The 20,304-nt window shown below is 41.1% G+C and overlaps 2 protein-coding genes across 6 annotated transcripts in view; both read right to left on the bottom strand.

The window, feature by feature from the left end:
• Positions 1-524: 524 nt before the first annotated feature.
• Positions 525-4,432, bottom strand: ndufa7 (NADH:ubiquinone oxidoreductase subunit A7). Its single transcript, XM_056378609.1, has 4 exons — positions 4,319-4,432; positions 4,033-4,082; positions 2,895-3,032; positions 525-743 (listed from the first exon to the last, which is right to left on the bottom strand). Exons 1-4 carry the CDS (start codon positions 4,367-4,369, stop codon positions 656-658), a joined length of 327 nt encoding a protein of 108 aa, XP_056234584.1. The 5' UTR covers positions 4,370-4,432; the 3' UTR covers positions 525-655.
• A 1,273-nt stretch (positions 4,433-5,705) lies between these two features.
• Positions 5,706-20,304, bottom strand: part of mast3b (microtubule associated serine/threonine kinase 3b) — a 35,728-nt gene continuing 21,129 nt past the window's right edge. For all 5 annotated transcript variants that reach the window (XM_056378607.1, XM_056378604.1, XM_056378603.1 and 2 more), the window contains 19 exons: positions 18,300-18,401; positions 17,718-17,850; positions 16,800-16,867; positions 16,422-16,513; positions 15,911-16,119; positions 15,518-15,656; positions 15,032-15,164; positions 14,728-14,893; positions 14,142-14,243; positions 13,807-13,929; positions 13,400-13,512; positions 12,865-13,031; positions 12,446-12,567; positions 11,862-12,062; positions 11,377-11,603; positions 11,066-11,188; positions 10,827-10,963; positions 10,203-10,387; positions 5,706-9,993 (listed from right to left, as the gene is read on the bottom strand). In XM_056378607.1, the coding sequence (XP_056234582.1) occupies positions 8,912-9,993; positions 10,203-10,387; positions 10,827-10,963; positions 11,066-11,188; positions 11,377-11,603; positions 11,862-12,062; positions 12,446-12,567; positions 12,865-13,031; positions 13,400-13,512; positions 13,807-13,929; positions 14,142-14,243; positions 14,728-14,893; positions 15,032-15,164; positions 15,518-15,656; positions 15,911-16,119; positions 16,422-16,513; positions 16,800-16,867; positions 17,718-17,850; positions 18,300-18,401 (3,624 nt within the window). In that variant the 3' untranslated portion in view covers positions 5,706-8,911. The remainder of the gene's footprint in view (positions 9,994-10,202; positions 10,388-10,826; positions 10,964-11,065; positions 11,189-11,376; positions 11,604-11,861; positions 12,063-12,445; positions 12,568-12,864; positions 13,032-13,399; positions 13,513-13,806; positions 13,930-14,141; positions 14,244-14,727; positions 14,894-15,031; positions 15,165-15,517; positions 15,657-15,910; positions 16,120-16,421; positions 16,514-16,799; positions 16,868-17,717; positions 17,851-18,299; positions 18,402-20,304) is intronic.

The following is a 20,304-nucleotide window of genomic DNA, read 5'->3' on the forward strand; positions in this document are numbered from 1 at the left end:
GGGTTCGTTCCTTTCGTGATCGTTTATTTGCGTTTCTTCTTGTATCTTCTTTATTCCGTTTTATCGTTTTTAAGCCCTGTAACCATGGTAACCCCGTGTTTAACTTCGCAACGCTCGGAACTATGGGTAATTCCCTTAGTAAAGTCTCCAGGAGTTACGTTAAGTGTTCATAAACGGCCCAAAATGTCGACGAGAGAGCCCGATACACCTGCTGATTTTACAGTGGAACAGCTATAAGGACTCTCTAGGACTTAATGGGAACAGGCGTCAAAGTCTGAAGGTGGACACTGGGGTTTGGCCAATGTCACTATGCCCCATGTTCACAAGAATTACATTCATCTGACAGCTTATGAAATACATATAGTTCATCTGCTAAGTCATTCCTGCTATTCTACCCTCTTTGCACTCAGTATGTCCAAATTATTCTTCACACGACAATAAAGTTTTTGCACAGATGACACTGATGATTTAACATTTGTTCGGCTCATAATGTGACCAGAATAACCAGTTGGACAAAAGAAACGTAAACATATAACACACTTTATTCACATTTCTATTGTACAGGATACAACCAACGCTTGCTGTGGTCAGGCCTCTACAGCAGGTTGAGATGGAGAAATTAGGCTGTTGACGCTGAAACAGTTTGTCCTGCTGCTCACAGATATGGCTGGTCTGTGGAGAGTGGTGGTTCTTTATATACAGCACCCGGAGTAACAGGAGGCTTTGGGGCTTCAGCAACTTGGCTAGAAGAGATTAAAAAAAAACAACACAGGAAGTCAAAAGAGTCAGCTACAAACTGAAAGTAATGCATTTCAGATATCAGGGAAAACCGGTGCTGTGGTGTCTCATTGTTTTATGAAAGTGCAAGGCAGCAGGAGGTAAGTTCTCGTGTTGCAGGTGTCATCAAGACAGCTGGTTCATTGTGTATGTCGCAAAAATGTGGAGAAAACTCAGACAGCCATTGGTTGATTTAAATAGTTCCATGGCTAAAATTCCCCTGATATACTTGACATACAGTGGATATAAAAAGTCTACACACCCCTGTTCAAATGCCAGGTTTTCGTGATGTAAAAAAATGACAGCAAGACAAATAATTTCACAATTTTTTCCACCTTTAATTTGACCTATAACCTGTACAATGCAATTGAAAAACAAACTGAAACCTTTAAAAGGGGAAAAATATAAAATAAAAAACTTAAAAGAACGTGGTTGCATAAATATGCACACCCTTAAACTAATACTTTGTTGCAGCACCTTTGGCTTTTATTACAGCACTCTTTTTGGGTAGGAGCCTATCAGCGTGGCACATCTTGATATGGCAATATTTGCCCACTCTTCTTTGCAAAACCGCTCCAAATCTGACAGATTGCGAGGGCATCTCCTGTGCACAGCCCTCTTCAGATCACCCCACAGATGTTCGATGGGATTCAGGTCTGGACTCTGGGTGGGCCATTCCAAAGCCTCAATCTTATTCCGGTGAAGCCAATCTTTGGTTGATTTAGATGTGTGCTTTGGGTCATTGTCGTGCTGAAAGATGAAGTTCCTCTTCATCTTCAGCTTTCTAACAGAAGGCCGAAGGTTTTGTGCCAACACTGACTGGTATTTGTACCTGTTCATAATTCCCTCCATCCTGACTAAGGCCCCAGTTCCAGCTGAAGAAAAACAGCCCCAAAGCATGATGCTGCCACCACCCTACTTCACTGTAGGTATGGTGTTCTTCTGGTGATGAGCAGTGTTGTTTTTGTGCCAAATATACTTTTCGGAATTCTGTCCAAAAAGTTCAACCTTGGTTTCATCAGACCATAACACATTTTCCCACATGCGTTTGGGAGATTTCAGATGTCTTTTTGCAAAATTAAGCCGGGCTTTGATGTTTTTCTTTGTAAGATAAGGCTTCCGTCTTGCCACCCTACCCCATAGCCCAGACATATGAAGAAGACGGGAGATTGTTGTCACATGTACTACACAGCCAGTACTTGCCAGAAATTCCTGCAGCTCCTTCAGTGTTGCTGTCGGCCTCTTGGTAGCCTCCCTGACCAGTTTTCTTCTCGTCTTATCATCAATTTTGGAAGGACGTCCTGTTCTTGGTAATGTCACTGTTGTGCCATATTTTCTCCACTTGATGATGACGGTCTTCACTGTGTTCCATGGTATATTTAATTCCTTGGAAATTCTTTTGTAGCCTTCACCTGACTGATATATTTGAATAATGAGATCCCTCTGATGCTTTGGAAGCTCTCTACAGACCATGGCTTGTGCTGGAAGATGTGGCTACAAAAATGTCAGGAAAAGCCTAATAGAACAGCTGAACTTCATTTGGGGTTGATCAGAGGCACTTTATTTGGTGACAGGTGTGTGCTGACTCCAATTTAACATGAGTTTGAATGTAATTGGTTAAATCTGAACTCAGCCACATCCCCAGTTATAAAAGGGTTTGCACACTTATGCAACCACATTATCTCAGTTGTTTATTTTTACTTTACCTCCCTGAAAGATTTCTGTTTGTTTTTCAATTGCGTTGTACAGGTTATAAGTCACATTAAAGGTGGAATATGTTGTGAAATTATTTATCTTGATGTAATTTTTTTACATGACAAAAACCTGGCATTTGAACAGGGGTGTGTAGACTTTTTATATCCACTGTATCTTACCACAGCTCCACTTACTCCAGCTGTGAACACTGGCAGCTGATTAGAAGTTGGTCCTAATCTACATTTAGATATTTGTCTTCCAGCCCTGTTCATCAGGTGCACTTCATCTGCTGTTCACTTCAATCAAGCAAAAGTAATATGTGCAGTATGTTACAATGAGAGTATTATTGATGAGTATTATCCTTGTCTGGTCACAATCACATTATGACTGTACATGAAACTGCTTTGATTTGAGTCACTTACCTGCCAGCAGTGAGAGCCTTTTGTGAAGACATGACAACTGTGGCGGGTACTGACTCTCTTCGGCCGTCTCTGGTGAAGTAGTAGTTGTCAGCATACTTGTGGCTTGGGCCTACTGCCAGTTTAGGTGGTGGCTGTGTCCTATTGAACAGAAACATTGTAAACAGAATTAATTTGCATGTCTGCTTTAAAAAGTCTCTTTAAAGCTGTCCACAAGTGATAACATTACCTAAAATGAGGTTTGTTGTTACGTTTAAGCAATGCCTGTATTTTCTTTCAGGCTGCATACAGATTCTGCACCTTTGCCAGGATTGTCAGGCTCTAAACTTAAACTTAATTAAAAAAAATTTTAAAAAAAAACAAGGGACTGTGTTTGAAAGGGGCTGACTGGATGCCTTTCTTCATGGTAGTTTTTATGTTAAAAAAAACTTTTGGTAACTTTGATAAGATTAAAGCTTGTTGGGGATTGTGCTTAGTCTTGGTTTATAAGGCACATACAGCACTGCGTGAAAGTTATAGGCACTTCAGATTTATACATTTTTGTCCCTGCAACACCATCGTGGTCATCATCACTGAGTCAGTCTCGGATCACATGAAGAGACAGAAGACACTGAGACAGCCTGAATCCACAGAGGAGCTGTTGCAAGCTCTCCAAGATGCTTTGAACAACCTACCTGCCAAGTACCTTGAAAAACTGTTCACAGGAGAAATGGTGCTGGTTTACAGACAAAATGAGGTCACATCAAATCGTGGTCTGATTCTCCGTTTACTGAACTTTTTATGATGTTAACTGATAAAAACTAAAGTAAAAACTACTCCTGACATAGTTTTTGACAGCATCCTCACTTTCCGTCAGTGCCTACAATTGTTGTACAGGAATATAAAGCCATAAGAGGTCCAATTATGAGCTAGAAAGACAGAAAATACAGCTTTGGACCCCACAAACTCTCCTGCCCTTGTGTATAGAAGAAAATCTGATGTCAAACCGAATGACAGCACAGCAGAGTGTTTTTCTACAAGACACTGACACGAGACAGTGCAGCTTATGATTAAATGTCATTTACGTATCTTTATTAAGTTCTACGTTCACACACAAATAATAAAACTGTTCTCAGAGGGTAACTAATGGTTGCAGTCTCACCTCTTGGCAACCTCCTCATATCGCAGCTGAAGTTTGGTTTGCAGGTCTCGCTGAAAAAGAAACCAACCAGTGATTTAATCATCAAAACAGACTAATGACATGAACAGTACGTAGCTCACAACCGTGGAGCTAGCCATCCGGGCTAGCTCTTACATGCTAACTAACACTGGCAATTTCTGCCCGTTAAATTAGTCCTGTTCGAAAGTTTCATCCCGAGATAAACTCGTTGTATTTATCAGTAGGTCCTGGCTCCTGTTTAAATTCTGTCCGCGGTTTTATTGCTTACCCCTGCTAAAAAATTGCGCAGCCTCTGGATGAGTTTGGTAGCAGTCGCCATGTTGGCTGTTGTGAAGGACACCGAGCTTCTTCTCTGATGTGGAGTGACGTATCTCAGCACGTTACTGACTCCTGGAGGCCTGGGAGGAAACTGCAGCATTTCATCCTGACATAAAGCAGCACCTCTACAACTGTTTGTGAAATATAAAGTGAATGAGTAAGCAGGAAATTTACCCTCTCTGCAGTACAGTAAAGCAATACAGTTGTATGCAAGAGTTTTGGTAGGCCTGGGTAAATTATATGCTTTGTTTATTTTGGAAGTGAAAAGAAGTGAAAACAACCTCTGCAGCAAACAGATATCTAAAAACTCTTCAAACCTTAATGCATTGTTACTATTTATTTCATGAATTTAAGAAAATACAACAATAATTGTGGTATGTGCAAATGTTGTACTTGTAAAACATTGAGAACTTAATCAACTAATAAAGCCTGAATGAACTCATTAGGACTTAAGGCAGGTCAAGAATTATCATTAGGAATTATCAGCTGAGGACACTCATGGGCTTCTTAGGAGTCATTCTTGAGACAAGTGCTGTGGACAGATTGAATTAAAATCTAATTCTTTGGCCGCAATCACCAGATGTGTGTTTGGAGAAAAAAAGCAGCAGCATTTGATGAGAACAACTTGTCATCATTTGAAAAAAGGCTCCTCTTTAATGTTTGTTGCAGGGGTTGTATTTACTTCTTTTCACTTCAAATGAACAAAATATATTTGCCTATTATATAATAGGTAATAATTATAATTATATAATATATATAATAGGCAAATTTGCTGTTAGCGGTTTAGTGATCCTTAAAGAAGGATGGCGGAAACAATGCAGAAAAATATTTTTTTGAAATCTTTTTTTTCCTTTAAGATGACAATTTTTGAAAAAGTTGCTCGTTTTTTTCAAATCAGTGCTATTTTACAGCATATGCCGAAGTGAACAATATACAGTTAATTAATTAAGTTTCATTTATTCGGAAGTCTCATTAAGATCAAGGCCAAATAATATCAGTAAGAAGTCACACATGCTGAGACACTAATTAATACAAATGTCAGTGTGTTGTTAAAGCAACCTGCTGTCAAAATGTAGTTTTTTTTTCTGTAGTCTGTACCATGATTCCTGTAATCTTAATGTTGCTGTTAACTAAACTACATATGTTTATAGCAATGTCTCTGCGTCAGCAACCATACTTGTCAGATGACTGCATACAAAATAAAAAGTGTGAGATGACAGAAGTCTAACAAGGTGTGACTGTTTATCACAACAGATTTTATACACTTTCTCAAACCCATTACTGCCTGCATATTAACTATTAACATCCATAAACATCAAACACCAGTGGAGCCCAACTAAAGAAGAGTCAAAGAGAAATACAAAGTTTATTTGTTGCACAAGAAAACACAGTACAGGGCGACAACGCCGGTATACCATGCAATCAAGTATTACAGTTGTGTGCTTGTGTCATGCAGCATGCACTGAACAGAATAGTCCACAGGAGAACACATGCACATGTACAGCAGTCTGACCTTGAAAAAAAGAGTTAAGTTTAACACCAGTTGAGTGTTGCTTGTGCTGACCTCCAGTGGTTGAAGCTTCCACCTCTCACTACTGTGACATGACACTTTCAACCAGTAGTGATCACAGCAGCAGATACATTTACATTCACAAGAGAAACCAGGTTATTTAGGAAAATCAGGTATGAATACAGTGCAAAAAAGATGTCCACGTGCAGCTGAATGAATCAGGAATATTATTTTAAAAGTAATACAGGTATATTACTACTGGTCTTAGTGATTTATCCTTTAACCATGTAGCATTTTAATTACAGTTTGTCCCAGTTTGAACTGTACAAATAGTATTAAGTATGTGGTTTTAGTTTGCTTGACTTGTATCCAATTATTTTAGATAAATGAATGCTAAAGATATTTCTGTATTCATCCTCCTTCAGCATTAATTTCCCTGTAAGACATCTTTCTCATTCAAATGTGCACATGTAAAAAATACATTACAAACCTGTTTACATATTTACATATTCATGAAAATACAGTAAGTTTCTCTAGTAGAACCCAGGTCATTTCAAAAAACTGATGATAAGTCTGTTACTCAAGTGCATGTAAATTCGCTGAATGATTCTCAGGTTGGTGCTAAATTAATCTTCAAGAATAGTTTCAGTGTAGTCTTCTTCCATGGTATCAAAGAGGGTAGCTTCATCATATACAGAAACAGGATATAAAATGTTTGTACAGTACATAGCATGTTTGTTCATTGTAAACAATTCTGTCAGACTGCAAAAATAACTGAACCATTCAGGGATCTGTCTGTGCTGTTCGCTCACACAACGACGGGACCCTGTGAGGTCTTCATCACGAGATTCAAAGACTATTTTGAGGAAGAGCGTCATAAGTAACACATCAACAAATCGGATGCTATATAAACAGAAGACCCAAGAGAAAGTCGGCTAGCAACAGCCACTGACAAATAAGACAATCAACCATAAACTCTTAATTTCTGTAGTGGAAAAATGTGACGCACCTACAGCCCTGGTGTTTTGGTAAAAAGAGCCCATTACCTCAAGTCAGACTTAAAAATCCTGGTGCCAGAAATGATCATTGTCATTGTGCATAATCTTGTCCTTCAACACATCTGGAATTACACACGAACTTGTTATCAAAATATACAGCAATATTTCTACAATACAAACACATAAAACATTTGTTCAAAGAAGCCCTGGGTTTGGATTCATTGTAGATGTGTCCCTCTTCAACATTCAGTTACAAAAGCTATGTCAAAATACATTAGTGCACTTCTCCCCAATGTAAACATCACTACACAGTAAATTGAGTAGGAACAGGTCATTTTAGGCATGGTGTCTCTCACATGCTCATGAGAAAAAACAAAGACTAACACAACAGTTTGAGGGAAAAAAAAATACTCCAAAAATACACAAGGATGCAACACTTTCCAGGTTCAAAATATGTCGCTTTACGCGAGTTCAAAAAATAAATATCAAAATGTTTTTCACAAACAAAAACATATTCCTGTGATTCCCTCCAGGCTGTGAAGATGGAGACCTCAGTTTGGCTGCTCAGTGTTTTTTTCCTGCAAGATGCACGCTTTGAGTAGAACAAGTTATCACGGCAAGATGCAGAGTCATGCTGTATCTGTGTTCACAGATGAGCAGTGAGCAGGAATAACTATTTGTCATACCTCTGTGACACGGGATTACACTAAGTTTACATCAAGTAGCCACAAATATTTGTGTACAACATCCAGAGCTTAGTACTGAACTTCATTTTTCAGGAGATGTTGTTGAAACTGTGACACCTAGCAGGAACAAACAAGATTCCTAGAAAAGTCTTCATGTTGGGTTGAAATGACAAGCAACACAAATGATTTAAATGGACATTTCTCTTTTCAAAGATATGGCTTAGAGGACACTGCACAAATGTCATGGCACATAATATCCCTCTTGAGTCGGCTTCAAAATGTCTGCAAAAACAGCCTGCGCTTTAAAGTCGCACCCAGGTGGTATGCAATATAACCCTGCACTGACTGGTTCCACATTTATGAAAAACAGTGCTGCGGACATGACGAACGAGTCAGAGGGAGTACTTTTATTTCTTACATAGCTGATGAGGTTGTCAAGAGAAACGTCTTCTGTTAGACAACCACAACTTCGCATCTTTCTCCCTACAAATATGATGTTATGTTGACAACTGATCTGTGTGACAAGTGCAGAATGGAAAAATTCAGGCTGTGCAAAGTTTCCCAGTTTTGCACAACTTTCAAGCTTGAATATTTTTTTTTTTTTACTGCAGCCTAATTTGTGCCTAGTAGCTTTTGTGTTAACCCTTGTTCTGAAGGATGTAGTGCGATGGTAGGTTGAAGTAAATTAGCACAAAATCTATGCAGAGCATGCAAATTGCAGTTGTGTGCTGCAGATAATGACACGTGTTGCTCATAGTGTTAACTGAAGTTCATTCTTAGGTTTGTGAACATCAAGATTATACTGTAGCAGTATTGCACTACTGAAAGCTGCACTGTTCAAATTATACAGACACTGAGGGAAAAAAAAGTTTCTAAAAATGACTTCTCGTACCTTTTGGTCCTGCAACAGTTATGCCCAGCATTATCAGACTAATGTGTACCACAACGGTTTATTTAAAAAATAGACATTTATAGAAAAAAAATCCAGTCAAAAGACATAAAACCACATTTCATGAATACAAAAATGTTGAGCTTTGGCTACTCAACCAATGACAACTTCCCTCTTTACCTGTTACTAACTCATCATAGTTTACAAATGTAATAAATACAACCAGAACTCCTGCAAATCCTTGAGGCAAGTATTTACAATAAAAAAAAAAAATTAAAAAAAAAATTCAAGTAAAATCTTCTCCCACTCTCTTTAAACCAGACAGGAAGGTAAATGAGTTTCCAGCTTCCAGTTCGTCTGGCTTAGACTAAAAAACACCTGGGAGTTCTCCCTCAGAGTTACACTTGAAAGACTTGAAAGAAAAGAAATGAGCAGTTGAAACAAGTGCAGTGGTGAACTGTCACTTTCTCAGATTCCCTTTTTGTGGAGTTTCCTCTCTGCACTCTGTTGATGGTCCAATTCGAGGGACAGTGGAAGTGGTTCCTGCTGCCTGACTGCAGCTGTTGTCAGTGAGGGGACATCCTGCCCGTTCCTGCTGAGATGAAGTGACACCGATGTCGAGCTCAGGTTTGTCTGTTATTTCCTCGCTGTCTGAACATGGCTCCCACTCGTCCTGCTCCTCGCTCTCCGTCGAGCCCTGCACAGCGATCTGGGGCACCAGAGTGAACCTCCTCACCACCGGCACTTCCAGCTCCACCTCCTCACTTGTTTGGGGTCCAGTGACCATCCAGGCCGTCCTGTGCTGCTGCAGCTGCTGAGGTTGTGTTTGGGCTCCAGCTGCTGTGGTGGTAACTGTAACCGTGGTGTTGGTTTTCTCCTCCGGCTCGTCAAAACTCACCTCCTGCACGGCCTCCTGCTTCTTAAAGGAGTCTCGCCGCTCTGACAGGTTGAGCTTTCTCATCACGACCAGCTGCTCAGATCGTTCAATCCCAGGGTCCCTCATCCTCTGGCTGCCGATGTAGCCCACCAACCTGCTGTGATCAACCCCGATGTAGGAGCCTCCACAGGCGCCCTCAGCCTCAGAGTCACCAAGTAGATCACCCTCACCATAAAACGGCACTTCCAGTGTGTGCCTGCGTGGGGCGTACGACTTCTTATCTGCATGATACACCCCAGACAACTTCTCAGCTGACTGCACCCTCTTCAGAAGAGGAGATCGGGGTGGCTCAGCACTGCGGGGACGGACAATGTGTCTAACAATGGTGGGTGGTGACAGGGTTTTGCCATGATAAGTGTGAAGGCTTTTAGCGAAGCCAGGCAGTGGGGAGGGAGAGCGCTGTGGAGAGAGGGGCTGGGTGGAGGATGAGTTGCAGGCCAAAGGCGAGGGAGGGATGTTGCTGGTTGACTTCCGGCGGCCCACCTTGTTGTAGCGCTGTGTGCTGAGTTTGGATCCCAGGCCGTGGAGCGAGCTCGGCCGGATGTGGGCGGCAGGAGAACTGGGAGAGCTGGAGCATGGAGACGTGCTCTGGGGAGAGTTATTTTCTGGAGAGAAGTAAAAACTTTTTTTAAATACTGCACATTATAAGTTGCACAATATTTTACCATATGTGCAAAAAATCAGCACTATACAATATGATAACAGTAGCATGAACTGTGGATGTTGTTGTTGCAAAGCCTCTACTGACTCGGATAAGTTTTTTACCCACAAGATCCATTTACTTTCCACATCAATAACCCTGAAGCCAACTCACCAAAGGCCTGATGGTCGGGTGCAGGGCTCCGGCAGGGTGTGGAGGGGCCGGGCGAGAGGCTGTGCGTCGGGGAGCCCGGGAGACTCTCGCTGGAGGAAACCGAGTGATGGAGACCTGAAGAGAAGCTACGGCTGCTGTGCATCACTGTGCTCTGCTTGGACAGCTTCTTCAAGATGCTTCGTCGCCTGGAGTGGACGAAAAGCAAGAGTCAGATATCTGATCCTGTGCAGTTGAGTGGGTTAAACAATGACACTGACCCAGAGTTGATGTGATATTCTGTGTGTTCTAACGGCCCTGTTATGTATTTAGGATGTTGTTTATCTAGTTGATACATCACAACATCAATGTACATTATTAATAACACTGCACTGACATAAATGTTGATGTTAAATATTCACTGTTGCAACAAAACATATGATGCAGAGAATGTAATCAAGGTAGTACTAAGTTGCTACTACACTACACTTTACAGTGTGTAACACTAGAGGGAGACAAAGGACTCAGTTCTGAAAGGTAGTTTTTCTGAAGTTCACCATTTTCCAACCTCATACAGAGAGTAAACAAGAGATGAGTAACACTGCAGAGCTGCAGAGAGTGAGAGGAAACAAATCCTTAGATTCTCACCTGTCGTAATTATCTCTCCTCTTGCTCTTCTTGCTGCGACGAGCCATTTTGCCTTTGTGTTTGGTCTTTCGAGCTGGACCAACTTTGATTGACGTGTTCTCAAGTGCTATGGTCTGAAGCGCCACCTTGCTGCCGCTCTGCACATTTCAAAGGAATGAAATAATGATTAATTTGAGCGGAGGAAAAAGGATGCAAATTACACAAAATTTCAAAGTGACTGCTACAGTAAGTTGCTGTACCTTCAGTAGCAGTTCTATCATTTCAGGGTGGACCAGGCCTTGGACAGACTCTCCGTTCATGTGGGTGATGAGGTCTCCAGTGCGGAGACCTGCCTGGTGCGCCGGGCTGCCCTCCTCCACACTCTGTTAAAACAGCAACACAGGGTGTGAGAGGAGTTGTATTTGAGCATTACATAACCACCTTTTTATACCTTTCTCCTCTGGTCTAGTATCATCAGAATAAAACACATGACATTGAAAACAAACAAGGACTAATTACAGCTGTGTGTCTTGTAACACAAATAGGTTTTAGATCTTGTGGTCGCACCCACCGACACCATGTGATGCACTGTGTAGACGTCGCTGTCGCCCATGTAGACGCGGATGGCCTGCAGAGTGAAGCCGAACTTCTTCCCTGAGGTGTGGATGATGATGGGCGGCCTCAGGCTGCCAGAGCAGAGGGACAGGTCCCTGCTGGGCGAGGAGTCACGAGACGAGGGGTTGGAGGACAGCGAGCGTGGGGAAATGGGACTGGGCTGGAGGCCACCAGGCGAGTCATCTACAACAAACACAGGACCGCTGTGGTTCCTTTTTCTGACCATATAAATTTGATATGTTCACATACAGTTACACAAAAACAGTTTCATAAGCTCAACTTTTATATTCTAGATGTAAATAAATATAGTAACATTCACTAATTTTTGTTCATGTATGAAAAGACATGTTCTTATTTTATTTCATTTGAAAGCAGCTTCCCTTCGTCAAGTTACTTCTGTCATCTGCTGGACTTGAAACTGGTGATGATAACCTCCTGTACCTGTAGTGATGATGAGAGACAGGGCTGAGACGGAGGCTGACTTGGGAACCTTCCCTCCACAGGGAAGCCTCTGTCTGTCCGGTGTCTCCAGCTGGTTACCGAAGCGTCGTGGGCCGGCCGGTTCCTTGGGGGATGAATGCTTGGCCCCGGTGCTGTTGCTGCGAATCCTGATCCTCCGAAGGTTTGACACAACCACCTCAGCTGCAGGTAACACAGGTTAAAAGATGAACAACATGTAAACATGCTCACTGTTCATGGTTCTAATGATATTGATACAGTATGAACATTATGATGTCACAGTGAAATTGACCTTTGACCATTCGAATATAAAATGCCATCACTTGATCATTTTATCCTTTTAGACCTTTGTGTATAACTGTGTCATAATTAGCGTATGAGTTCATGAGTCACAGTGACCTTTGACCACCAAATTGTAATCAGTTCAGCTTTGAGTCCAAGTGAATGTTTGTGCCCAATTTGAAGAAATTTCCTCAAGGTGTTACTGAGATATGGCGGATGGACAACCCGCGAACATAATGCCATCGGACCTGGCTGGCATAAAAATCCTGGCAGTCTGGATTTACCTTCATCATCAGTGGAGAGGGCAAAACGGGGCATGGTCTCCAGGCTGTGGGTGCTGCTCATCACCAGAGGGCTGGTGCTCCTCTCAGACTGGGAGGAGCTGGAGGAGGCCCGAGGGCGAAGGCTTCAAACAGACAAAGACCAGTCGGACAAGTAAATCAACTGTGATCACAGCAGCACTGTGTTTTGACAGCTTGCTGCTTTCAAAGAGATAACGAGGGAAAGTTCCAAGGGCTCATGATCCAATAATTTCTTTTGGCAGCATTTCACAGGTAACCTAGCAACAAAGTGCTGAGTAAGAAAAAAAAAAAAGAAATCAACAAAAAACTTTAACGTGAACTAGAAGAACTAAAGAAAAGAAGAAAAGAGGAATAAGAGGCGGTTATGACACACAGTATGACATATATATACTTGTGCCAACCTGGCCATGCGTCCAGCGTGTCTGCGCTCCACACTGCCCTCTGCTGGGCTTGGGGAGAGACTAAGTCCTCCCATGTCCCCGCGGTCCTCTTTGTCCTCACTGTGGCTGCGGTCGGAGGAGAAACTCAGGTTGGAAGGTGTCGCCAGATGTTCTGTGCTGCTGTAAACCTGAGATTGTGAAATAGAGATCATGCATTATTTCATGCTTGTCCTTCATTCTAATTTGTTATCACAAGTCATTTGATTTCACTTGATGATTTCATCTTCTACACTGATTAATTTTACATGGATTTTTTCCACACACTGAGCCCTTTTGATGACTAACACTTATAAATGATGCATAACACAGAGGGGTGGCCTGATAATTGTCACATTTTACCCAAGTCTGTCATAGCATATTTCTTTTAAATATGAATATTGGAATATTTAAATAAACATTGTAAATATCCATAGAATTAATGCTGAAGCTTCTTTTGTACCCATTTGGACTTTTTCAACCTCCAAAGTTCTTGTCTTCCAACAGGTGCAGTCTTTACCTTGCTGAAGCGATGCGACCAGGAAGCAAACTGTCTGATTTCCAAGGAAGACTCTTCATCATTGGTTTCCTCATCCTCGTCAGACGCCATATGATGATAGCGTTCTGATCGAGCTGAAGACAGAAACAGAAAATGACACTCCAATTTTCATAGAAATTCACACAAAAAGGTTTCTATTTTGAAAGAACTACGGAGAACCCAATCTGTAGTGGTTTTCTTTGTCAGTCATTGTACATCAATAATATCAAACAGCAGATGTCTTATATCGTGAGAGGTCCTGTTTTTAACAGCCACCAGAACTGCCGCGCTTTGATTTGTGCTGTATGTGTTGTGAATGCCAGGGAAAAGCTGCTCTTTGGGCCTGAAGTCAGGATGTGACATTGTATATACTCTCAACTGTGACCTACTGTCGAAGTAGCTGGTGTCATCCTCTGCGTCCAGCTGAGGGATGAATTCAGCTTTCTGCCGCAGGAGTCCATTCCAGTCCAAACCCAGGAAGAAAGGGTGCTGTTTGACCTCTGAGGCTCCGCCTACAACCACACAGTTTTCACGGCCAGTTAAACACTGGATCAAGTTCAGTGAAGTGGATTTTTAAAAATGTCTTCTGATAGATGTTTACCATTTGTCTCCACTTTACTTCATCAAATATCGTTACTTCTCATTTTTATTCAACTTGTGTCATTTTTAATTGTTCTCTTTATAAAGTTTAATAGAAGTTGATCTGTAGTAAACTCAGCAGTACCAGTTCCCAGTCGGTCTAGGGGACTCTGTCTCAGCAGGCGGGTGATCACGTCTTGGGCGTCAGCAGGTAAAGCATCGTCTCCTTCAGGCCAAATTATTTCATCTGCAAACCACAGAAGTACAGGCCAGTCAGCTGATCACATGTCAGAGCAGTTTTTCACAATAACATAGCCTCTACACTATTATACAGTCATAGAATAAGTGATTAAAAAAACACATCTCAGCATACTGCTTGGCATTGTAGCAGGCAGGGTTTGGAAATCCATATACAATCTTGCTGGCACTAATTCATTTCTTTGAATTTATATGCTGGTCTTTTCTTTAAACATATCAAACATTTGCATGTGGATGAGATTAAGTAAATATCTTTTGCTATTATACTATAAGAAGCAGTAATATTTTGTAAAGTTTATTCTGTTTCCTAATGGGAACATTTTTATGTCAATTTGTGCTCCTGTTTTCTACGTGTGCCAATACTTGCCATCGATACCAAGTTGAAAATTAATTCTCACTACTATTTACTAGGGTTTTTAAAAACCAGCTGCATCTCTTTCTTTTAAAGGCTTCTCTGTCATGTGACCACTCACCACTGACAACTTGGCCAAAAAGCTCTTCAGGAGTGTCTCCAAAGAACGGGACACAGCCGACCAGGAACTCATAGAGGATGATCCCCATCGCCCACCAGTCCACAGGCTTTCCGTAGCCCTGCCTGAGGATCACCTCTGGGGCGATGTACTCCGGAGTGCCACACACCTGCACGTGCAAACCAACACAGGTGAGTAAGGGGAAACAAACAAACAGCTGCTTCCATAATCACATCAGTCACTAATTAGTGTTATTTGTCTTCCATGCATACAGATGTTTTGTCTTTTACATCTGAAACAGTCTCACCTGTTTGTCAACAAACTCTCTTGTGTCCTTCTCCATGTGACCCTCGTACAGGTTGGTGGTCATGTTCATCAAGCCGATTTTAGACAAGCCAAAGTCCGTCAACTTGATGTGGCCCATGGATGTAATTAATAAACTGTTGGGTGGACAAAAAAAAAAAAAAAAGAAGTTAATTAAGATGAGCAGGTTTTCTCCAAGTGCATTTGACTTTTGAATGGTCGATACTTTAACCAAATTCTGCAAGCAAATACAAGTAGCCAGACTGAAAAAGAAAAGGACGAGGAGGATTGAAAAAAAGAAACTGGGACAAATCTATGCATAATCAGAGACCAGACCATGTCTGTTGAGTAATTTAATGACGTTTAATTTAATGAATCCTGATGAAAAGCGAAAGCACAGATGCAGAGCTTTGTCATACTTAGTGCATTTCCAGAAGAAATTCAAAAATCTTAAAACAGGAGTGAAGTGGGAGTTGGTTTGTGTTCTCACTTGTCAGGTTTGAGATCACGATGCACAATGCCATAGTTGTGAAGGTACTCCAGGGCCAGGACTGTTTCAGCGAAGTACATCCTTGTCATTTCCACAGGCAGTGGACCCATGTTCTTGAGCAAGTTTGCGCAATCACCGCCTTAACAAAGAAGAAAAGCAGAAAACATTAAAACCATAGGCGCTACACACATTTTTAATTACCATTTCACTTAATAGTGTTTATCAAGTGGCTGTGGTCAAATGACTGTGTGAGCAACACAAACTATTTGTTGTGTATTATTGGACACCCCAAATTTGAAATATAAACAATCAAGCGATTCATGGCAGTTCAACATTAGCACTCAAAATAAACCCCTCTTCTTTAAAGTCAGTAGCTGCTTCTTTTGACTTTACCTTCTACATACTCCATGACCATGCAGAGGTGACGTCGTGTCTCAAAGGAGCAGAACATGGAGACAACAAATGGGTTCTCAGCAAAGGTTAGGATGTCCCGCTCCACGAACGCCTGCTGGATCTGGTTCCTCAGGACCAGGTTCTGGCGATTTATCTTTTTCATGGCAAACCGTTGGCGAGTCTCCTTGTGGCGGACCAGATGCACAGCCCTGTCAAAAACCACATTAGACCTGTTATCCTTAAGGGGATATTCTCAATGAAAACACAGTTCGGTGGTTTTCACACTAGATTTGAGTTTCTGCCTTATTCTAATTCAACTCATGAGTGCATAGATAAGACGTCTCTGCATGAAGATGCCTTTGATGTGTCATAATCAAACTACAGCCACCATTACACCTAGAGAGGATGACATTTTTGCACTCAACAAAGTTTGCAACAAATCTTTTGGAAAACAAATAAAGAAGTCTAAGAAAACATAATGAAAGCTAAAACAATGGACCATTCTTCTTACCCGTACGCTCCATTACTGATGAGCTTGATTGTCTCAAAATCACTTTCAAACGGTTTCCTTCGAGTTGGCGTCAGCGTCTGTGGGGCCTTATTCTACAGAGAGGAAGCAGACACATGATGCCAGTGGCTGTTTATGGGCAAGTCAGGAAGGAAACACTAGAAACATTAATCACTAGGATTATTACAGTGTAATTAATGCTTCGAGGCATGTTCAGCGGTTATGTCACATTAAGTGAAATGAAGTCATACTGGCATGAAGTGAACTTTGGTGACAGTCAGAGATGGCTCAAACACAATTTTAAATACAGAAGTGACACATTTGTTTAAGAACATCTTTTCTTTTAAAAGACACAATAAAAATAAAAACTTTGAAAATTACCTCCACGTTGGCCTCTGGTTCGACTGACATTGAAGGACTGGCATCGTACTGTTCAAGCTGTACCATGTCTGGAAATAAGAGACGAACAGAGTTTAATATCATGACAAAGAAACTCGTCCTCCTCAATCTCTGTTAATCTATATTCACACATCGTTAAAACCTTATTGTTCTTCATCCGAGGGTTGTCATGTGAATGTAAATGTGGTTCAACTGTACAAAAACCAGTTCCTACAGCCTGGTTATGTGGCAGTGAAACTTTTATGAAATTCAAAAAGCTCTTGTACTGACTGTCTGAACCTGAATTTCAAGCTACATCCTCAGTGTAAGATTTCCTTCCTCATTGTGAACTCTTACAGTTTTTTTTTTTTCCTTTTTTTTTTTATGATGGTTCATATGTGTTTGTTCTAGGACGCAAGCCAAATCCAATATGAAGTGACATGCACACAGTGACCATAATAAAAGATATAACCAGCTGGTTAAAACACATTTCTGTTACAGTTTGGGCTTATGGTTGTCCGGGAAAAAAAACACACATAACAACTTGGCTTTGTTTCCACTGTTGAATCACACTGTCCTCTATGCTGACACTGTCATCCAAGCTTCAACATACCAGAGCTGTAATTATCTCAAGCAAAAGACCTATGATTTTCTTATTGCCATGGCAATACTAGCAAACGGTCGTTTGAGTGTTTCATTACAAGCTGCAAGTATGTCGAATGCCTGTTGATTCAGTTTTACACCACACAGCCATGACGTCCACAATGGTAAAATAAATGACTCAGGAAGTTTTTCTCCTGTTCAGAATGATTACAAGTAAAAAAAACGTAAAATCTGAGCCACATGTGAGGGGACCGGAACACTTGGGTTTCATTGTGAATGACACATAAGGCTTCGATTCATGGCACAGGGTCCGTTTACCTTCCAACAGGTCCCTCGTCAGACCAAGCTGGCTGATGATGTACCGCGGGATGTCCGTCTTGATTCCCTGGCCGACTTTGGCGTGACCCTCTGCTGCCTCGAGTAAGTGATAAAACTCTTCTGGATCGAACTCCTGTCAACAGCATCCAAGTCTCATTAATGGGAACTGGCTGAAGCCAACATCCTGACAGACTGATCTCAGAGCAGGAAGCAGCAAAGGCAAGTGTTTAATCTGTATCAAGTCAAAGGCAACTTTGTTTCTTTGTCTTAAAGAAAAAAAAAATACATTTAAAACCTCAACAATATGTTTTTGCAGGGACAGTGTCCCCATTACTCTGGATAATCATAGACCTCACTGACAACAACAGTCTTAATTGTCTCTCTACTGAAGGGGAAGCATAGCGAAAGTTTGGCAATATTTCCTTCCTTCATCTACGTCATGTTCTGGTGACACACATGCATTTCCTGAGAGAATAAAGGCCAGAATCTCATTTCAGCCTTGCTTTACCGTGAACTTACTTCTGTCCGTTTTAAAGTAATCGCATTTTCAATTAGGAAGAGATTTTCTCTTCCTCAGCTTACCAAACACTCAAGGAGGCGAGCCGGCCGAGAGATTATGATGAGGATCTTCCTCACCAGCTGGGTGATGACAGTTACTTCCTCGCTCTCAGAGCGCTCGTAGGCCTGCAAAACAGCAGGGGAGCAGAATCAAAATATAAGTAAAGGCAAAGTTTATACAGTATATGCAGTACTGGCTCATCCAAATGCTGAAGAAAAACATATCATACTTTAAAACAAAAAAACAAGCATATAGGAATAGGTAACGTTGAAAAAGTTAAATATCCTGACACTTCTCACCAAATATGGAGCTAAGTAAAATTTTGCATACCCTTCAGTTTTGTAGTGCAATAGAAGTATATTAAACTAAAATGGTTAAAATTGTAAAACACACCACATTTTGAGACATGGAATAAATGATGGTACACATGCATCATGGAAAAGTTTAAATAAAAATAGTTTGAAGTCTAAAGTGTGTTTTCAAATATACATGTATGTGTATCTTTATTAAGTTATTAAAATATCAGGGTTTAGTTGTAGAGCCTGACTGTTATTTGATTTTTGGGGGCGATGCTGATACCGATGTTAGGGAGTAAAAAAATTCAGATATCAATATATATTTAACTTGAATGAAAACAAAGGATCAAATATACATAAAATGCTGCCTATATAACTTGACTTGACCCGAGCATGTCACTACATCTTCTTAATAAAAGTATTCATATCAGCGCATATCGGAGAACATATGCGCTGATGCCGATGTGTCTGTGATAGGCCAATATCAGCCCATTATATCGGCTGACCGATAAATAGGTCAGGCTCTACTAAGTTGTCTAAGTTGCAAATAATTGATTAAAAGGAGGAGGGACATGCTTTGCTGCCCGTAGTGGCTCTTCGTCCACCCCTGAAAAAGATTCTACCAGAAAAACTACTTAATACTGAAACAGGAAATATAAGTATATAAAACACAGCGTGTTCAAAGCAGATGGGTATGACATTAAAAGAAATATGAAAACACACGCTGCCTCACAGAACTGCGTCAGAGAAAACAACACATTAAACCAAGAGGAATTATTAGAATAATCACTGGGTGGGTGTGTGGAGTCTAAATGAGTCATCCACGGCATTTCTTCTAGACGACGGGAGTGACAGTCCGTACTAGTGAAACTGAAACTGTGGAATACTATGCATTTCTCTTCAGGTCATTTGCATGTGCAGCCTGGACCATGACAAGATACTACTCTCATCTGTCTGGTACATATAAGGCTACAATCAGCACCGGTTAGCTTAGCATGGAAAAGGGGAACAGATAGCCTGGTACAGGCCGATGGTAACAAAACCCGCCTACCAGCACCTCTACGATATCAAACTATTCCTTCAATTTTCTCCAGGGACAGAATAATTTTCAACTCATCTATGTGGGTTACCTTCTCACCTTCTGGGCATGTAAGACCTTTCACGTCAATGACTGTTAAAACGTAGCAATGTGAGAAAGATAGTCTTGTTACTAGAAAGTCACAAGGCAGATTCCTCCATTGACAATGTGGCCTACCGGACTTTAGTAAACACAGAATCCTCACATGCTCAGTTAGTGTCAAATCAGTTTGAGCATCAAGCCCAAGTGGTAAACAGTACTTAGTACAGTGAAATGTACTAAGAGCTTTTACACACCTAAGAAAAGCACCTGAGGTGACATGAATTCAGACAATGGCTGGGGGCCCAACATATAAAAAGCTTGTGCACTTTGTCAAAATGTTTTTCCTTATAAAGCTGCTGATCTTGTAGCAAAGATCATGGAGCAATGCTCAAGAGTTTTTTCAATTCTTGCTGCCAAATGCACAAAATCTGTCACTTTCTGGACAGCAGAGGATCATTCCAAGGCAAGTCCTCCACAAGTCTACCAGGCAATGTGTGTTTAAAATAAAAATGTTACAACTTTTTCAAACAGAGTCATTAACATCACATCAAATCACATTCAGAGAAGTTAGATGTCAATTACTAAAACTGTCAGAGTTTTTACCAAAGTGGC

This window comes from Seriola aureovittata, chromosome 6 (assembly GCF_021018895.1).
Source record: "Seriola aureovittata isolate HTS-2021-v1 ecotype China chromosome 6, ASM2101889v1, whole genome shotgun sequence".
NCBI lineage: Eukaryota > Metazoa > Chordata > Actinopteri > Carangiformes > Carangidae > Seriola > Seriola aureovittata.

What these genes read in the sequence shown, in the direction of transcription:
- ndufa7 (XM_056378609.1), bottom strand. Translation starts at nt 4,369, where the DNA reads ATGGCGACTGCTACCAAACTCATCCAGAGGCTGCGCAATTTTTTAGCA. An exon ending in TGCGCAATTTTTTAGCAGGG is followed by an intron (nt 4,083 to 4,318) that starts GTAAGCAATAAA and finishes TTTCTTTTTCAG; the next exon opens with CGAGACCTGCAAACCAAACT. An exon ending in AAGGCTCTCACTGCTGGCAG is followed by an intron (nt 744 to 2,894) that starts GTAAGTGACTCA and finishes AATCTCTTCTAG; the next exon opens with CCAAGTTGCTGAAGCCCCAA.